At 34.5% G+C, this 6,000-nt stretch overlaps 1 protein-coding gene across 1 annotated transcript; it reads right to left on the bottom strand.

Annotated features, from left to right (window-relative positions):
• Positions 1–613: 613 nt before the first annotated feature.
• LOC129000677 (uncharacterized protein K02A2.6-like) lies at positions 614–1,771 on the bottom strand. Its single transcript, XM_054427639.1, has one exon. It carries the CDS (start codon positions 1,769–1,771, stop codon positions 614–616), a length of 1,158 nt encoding a protein of 385 aa, XP_054283614.1.
• Between the last annotated feature and the right edge of the window lie 4,229 nt (positions 1,772–6,000).

Here is a 6,000-nt window from a genome sequence, read left to right as displayed (position 1 = left end):
TAAATGGGACAAAATGTATATCAAAGCATACATTTGATCAGCTATTCTATGTATAAGATTTATTTGATTCACAGTGAAAACAATAGTCACTTATACCAATAATCGTTATTGTAGAGCCAGGTGGTTAAGTTTTTAAACCATAAAAGTAATACATTGGTGATTTTTATTTTTTTTTATTTTTTTCTTAAGTCCACAATTTTTTTGACAAATATAGCTTGACATTTACAATTAAACTCCAGTTTCAATGTTAATTTATATTCTACGTACCACAAAGATTGAAATTATTCAACGTTACTGTAGAATTACACTAAATGATATTCAAAATATAAAAGAACCATTTTATTGAATTCTTAAACACATCAACCTAAGCAGAATATTTACTAACAAACTTAATAATAATAAATCAGCTGATGTATTAATTACTTATACATTTAACTATCTAACACTTTTCCCCTCTTTCTTTTTACACGGATTCAACAGCTCCCATTCTTTGTCTCATCTGGTCCGCATGTTTCCTTTTTATAAAACCTCCACAAAGTACATCATATGAGTACAGTCCATTTTTATTTTTCACCACTCCAGCTGACCAACCATTCCCATGTTCATTCTTAATCTACTCATCTTCTCCTTCTTCAAAAGTTCGAACTTTTTTGTTGTCCCTCCCTTGTTCTTTCCAAAGCTTCATCTCCATCTTTTTCCTAAGATTAGGTTTCATATTGTCAAAAATTGTTGGTAGTCTACGACCGAGAAACAATTCTGCCGGAGCCCTACCAATTGTTTTCTGAGGCGATTTTCTGTAGCTAAAAAGAACATTTTGAAGAGCTAGCATTCCATCTCCAACATCCTGCTTTGTTGTGTAGAACCGTCTTTTCAAAGTACGAATTAGTCTTTCTACAAGTCCATTACTTTTAGGATGGTAAGGAGTTGTTTTTATGTGGTTGATAGAATTTTTCTCAAAAAATGTTTCCATTTCCTTTGATAGAAATTGAGGTCCATTGTCTGTCACAATTTCACTTGGTATTCCGTATCGACTAAACCAAGATCTCAATCGTTGAATGATTGTTGAAGAGTTTGTTGTCTTGAGACAGTCCACTTCTGCCCACTTTGACAAAGCATCAATACCTACCAACCACATAGATCCGTTGACTGGCCCTGCCAGATCAATGTGTACCCTTTCCCAAACTCTATCAGGTACATTCCAAGGATATAATGGTACTTCTTCCACATTATCTCGATTCTCTTGACAATATGTGCACCTCTTGATATAAACTTCGATATCTTTATCCATGTTGGGCCACCATACATAGTGTCGTGCTACAGACCTCATTGATACAATACCAGGATGTCCTGTGTGCAATATCTTCAGAACATCAGTTCTCATGCATTCTGGAACTACAATTCTTCCAAACCACAATAATATGTCATCTTCAACACTCAATTCATCTTTCCTCTGTTTGTATGACTTCAACATTTCAGGAACAACAGGGGGCCATGTATTTCTCAATACAAAGTTTTTTGCCATTTTAATTGCTTTATCTGTAAATGAATTTTGTTTCAAGAGGTCATAAGACATGATAGAGTTAACCTTATCAACATTCAAAAAACCAATCTGAGCCTCCTCAGGTTGACCTTCTTCAATCGGAAGTCTTGATAGAACATCGGCACACACATTATCTTCTCCTTTTCTGTACTCTATGTCATAGTTGTATTGATTTAACTGGAGAGCCCACCTCACTAAACGGCTATTTACAACTTTTGGGAGATCTCGCATATTTCCAAATATCCGTTGTAGAGGTTTGTGGTCGGTTACTAAAGTAAACTTCCGACCATATACATATTGATGAAATTTCCTGAGTCCAAACATAATAGCTAGCGCTTCTCTGTCGATATTTGAATATTGTTTTTCAGCGGGCAATAGTGTACGACTGGCAAAAGCAATTGGTCTTTCTAGTCCACCTTCATATCTGTGCTTTAGTACACTTCCCAATCCATTTTCTGAAGCATCACAGACCATTACCAATGGTCTCATTTCGTCGTATGGCACTACTGTGTCTTTACTTGATAGAATTTCTTTTACTCTTTTAAATGTCCCCTCTTCTTGTTCGGACCATTTCCATTGTGATTTAGTCCCAGTCAGCTTATGGAGATCACTGAAAATGGCATGAAGTCCTGGAATAAATCGTTCATAGTAGTTAATAGAACCTAAAAATGATCGGATTTCCTTGACATTAGTAGGTGACCGTGCTTCTCGAATAGCTTTTATTTTTTCTTCAGTAGGATGTATTCCATTCCGGTCGATTGTATGTCCCAAGTAAGTCACTGACTCTTCAAAAAATTTGCATTTACTAGACTTTGCTTTTATACCAGCTTCTTTCATTCGTTTCAAAACCTCTCTCAAATTTCGTAAATGCTCGTTCTTATTCCGTCCAGTTATTATAATATCGTCCAGAAGAACTCCAACCTGTGGTATCCCAGCTAAGAGCCTTTCCATATATCTTTGGAAAATACCTGGACTAGATGATATCCCAAAAGGTAAACGTTTGTATTTATAGTAACCACTATGCGTTGCTATTACTAAATACTTTCGGTGTTCTTCTGCAACCTCCATTTGTAGGTATGCATCTCGTAGGTCTATCTTGGAAAACTCTTGTCCGCCTGCAACTTTGTTTGTTAGTTCCTCAAATGTCGGAATTATTGCATTTTCTGGGACCAAATGTTGATTCAAAGTGACTCGGAAATCTCCACAAATTCTTATTGAACCATCATTCTTCTCTACATTAACTTTTGGGGTAGCCCAGGGAATAGGTGTAGCAGCAGGATCTACCTCTTCAATGATATCCTCATTTACAAGTCTTGTAAGTTCATTCTCAATTCGTTTTTTCAAGGGAAACGGAACCCTGCGCGCTGAAAAATGTTGAGGGTTTGCATCTTCTCGAACGTGAATTCGTGCTTTATAACCCTTGATTTTCCCATGCCCTTCAGAGAACACATCTTCAAATTCTTTTAGTACTCCCTTAACCCTCACATCATCCATCTTATATTGATTATGATTCTGCTTACATTTTACTTTACTAATAGTAACATCAGGAGGGAGGTTCATATTAAAGGCTAATATCCATGGTAAACCAAACAGTGGTTTCTCATTTCCATTTACTACTGCTACTTTTAATCTACGTGTCTCATCACCTACTGAAACATTTACATAACATTTACCAAGTATATCTAAAATATTGTTTCCATATGCCACGTATTTTGAATTAGTCTTACCAAGTCTTGGTGAACCAATTTTCTCCCAAAGAGACTTACCTATCATTGAGGCCCAGGCTCCAGAGTCAAATTCCATGTTTGTAGCTACCTTATTTAACTTTAAATGAATATGTGCTTTACAAATATGTCTTCTTTCCTTTTTAACATCGTTTATCCTCATGTCATGTGAGTCCGATTCAGATTCTTCATCTTCTGACTTTTCATGCAAATAATTCACTCGTTTTTGCCGACATACCTTTGCAAAATGTCCTATTTTTGTACAATTCAAACACTTTTGTTGATAGGCTGGACATTTACCAAATTCATGCTTTGTTCCACATCTACTACATGGATGATTTGTCTTTTCATTGTATTTCACTTCTCTTTTAAACTCCTTATTGTTTCTTCTTACTTGTGATACTTCCAACTCTTTATAATTATTCTTGAATATCTCATGACGAGCTCTTTCCATTGAAGTGGCCAGTTTAAAAACATCTTCAGATGTTAACTTGTCACCATTTTCTTTTACCCCATCAGGCCATCGTTGTCTAATTTCTACTTCAAACTCTGGAAAATTTATACCTCCAGCAAATCTATCTCTTATTCTTTCATCAAACTTGTTCTCATACTTACAAAAATCTGCTAAATTTTTCAAACGTATTACTAATTCTGAAAGACTTTCACTATTTTCTCTGATACGTTTTTCAAATTCCATTCTAGCTGAAAATATAGTTTTACTAGCTCTGTATACTGACCTGAAACCATTAACTAGCTCTGCCCATGTAGCCTGATGTACTTTTAAAGGCAGCAGAAAGTTTGAAACTTTTCTTAATGGTGCAGGACCCACATAGGCAAGCAAAAGATCCCTTCGAGCATCCTCTGCTCTCTGAGAATCTTCTCCCAATCCTTTTACCTTGCATAACAATAGAAAATGTGCTTCATAATCATCCCACCTACTAGACTCATCATAGCTTTGACATTTGAACTTCTCTATCTTTGATTGTAATGCGTCTTCTATAGTTTCATACTTATCTTCTTCATTGAAATAACTATTTCCTCTTTTGGTTCGTTTACTCATCATCGCCAATGTATAATTACACTAAATGATATTCAAAATATAAAAGAACCATTTTATTGAATTCTTAAACACATAAACCTAAGCAGAATATTTACTAACAAACTTAATAATAATAAATCAGCTGATGTATTAATTACTTATACATTTAACTATCAAACAGTTACCAATCAATAATCAAAACTGCTACGTGAACTTATCAACGCACCTTGGTTTATTACCAACAGAACACTTTACAATGATGTAAGAATTCAAACAGTCAAAGAAGAAATCACAAAAATCTTTAGAAAAATACATTATCAAATTAGAAAATCATTCAAATCATTTCGCACTATAGTTTTTGGATAATCACAGCACCATTACAGACTGAAGCGACGTACGATATTTGGCCTCCCATTCAGAATCGGCTGTTATCAAAATTCTCTTTGTTAGCTAGTGTTCACAGTGAGTGGTCTATCACTAGCTCATGTTCTTCATGTTAATGTTGTGGCTTTATTTATATCATTTGCCTTTTGTTCAACTTTTGAACATATTGTAAATTAAATAAAGTAAAAAAGTCATAAAAGAAATATTTTAAACTCTAGCGTTATTCTCGTTTCTATCAACATAGGATTAAGTATTTAAATCCATAAAAAAGTGTATAAAACGCCATTTCGTGTAATCATGAAATCAATTTGCTGCTTATGTAATAAAACGTAAGGTTTGAACAATTATTTGTTATAAAAATAACATTTAAATTACACTTAGTTTTTGGTTAAATGTTCAAATCAATTTATTTTAAATTTTGTAAAATTTTTTATCAGTTACAATTGTAATACTTTGTATTAATTATTTACTAAATTATAAATATATTACTTGTACGTAGGCCTATTCTCCTTACCGAGGGACTTTCTTTTCCTTCTAAAGATCAGCTGTTTTCTTTTTAATGTGTGACTTAGGCCCGATTTCACCAAACTTTTAAACAGCCGTTAAGCCTTGCTCTAACTGCAGTTAGCTCTTAACTGACGAAATCGGATTTCACCACTCGCCGTTAGCGCTAGTTTAGACTAAACCGTCGTTAGATAATTAACTGCCCAATTTTGACCGGTTAACTTCTTTAATCTTTCGTTAAGTAAATATCAGCTGGCTTTAAGTTTAAAGTTTATATGGAAAGGCGAAATGGTAGAAGAGAATACGGTACGAATTAGCTTTTGAAAGTTAAGTGATGGCAATGAAGAGTAACCTTAACCTATGCTGTTCGCCTACCTAGGTGGATAAGAGAAAGGGTTAATGATTTTAATAACAAAGATGAAATTGATTTTATTATGAGATGAACTATCAAAACGTTTAGCCTTTTTCTTTAGGAAATGAACACAAACCACTGTAGTGGTTTGTGTTTAGGCTATCCCACATAGTGCATTGCTTTAGGTTATCCCATAAGGCTTTTAGTTAAGGCGTATATCTGCGATCAGCGACCGCATTGAACTGATTGGCGATCAAGAGCCGTACTCTTTTATCCCGGCTAAAAAAAGTGTCCCGGCTCTTCTACCAACATTATCAAATTTATTATTTCACTAGCTGTGTACCCGTTCTACGCACGGGGATCTTATAATATTCAGTTGAAACCTTCTTATATAACGAACAGCAGTTGGTTTGCATATTTTAAGATATGCTGGCCAAACTATTATACATAGCTTCAT

The sequence above is a fragment of the Macrosteles quadrilineatus genome, unplaced genomic scaffold, assembly GCF_028750875.1.
Source record: "Macrosteles quadrilineatus isolate MER2022 unplaced genomic scaffold, UCM_ALF_1.0 Scaffold_8__2_contigs__length_117827958, whole genome shotgun sequence".
Taxonomy (NCBI): Eukaryota; Metazoa; Arthropoda; class Insecta; order Hemiptera; family Cicadellidae; genus Macrosteles; species Macrosteles quadrilineatus.
Note: the sequence above shows the minus strand (reverse complement) of the source record. Positions and strands in the feature narration are given on the sequence as shown.

Excerpts from the sequence above, each read along its gene's own strand:
- LOC129000677 (XM_054427639.1), bottom strand. The coding sequence starts at position 1,771 with ATGCGAGATCTCCCAAAAGTTGTAAATAGCCGTTTAGTGAGGTGGGCT.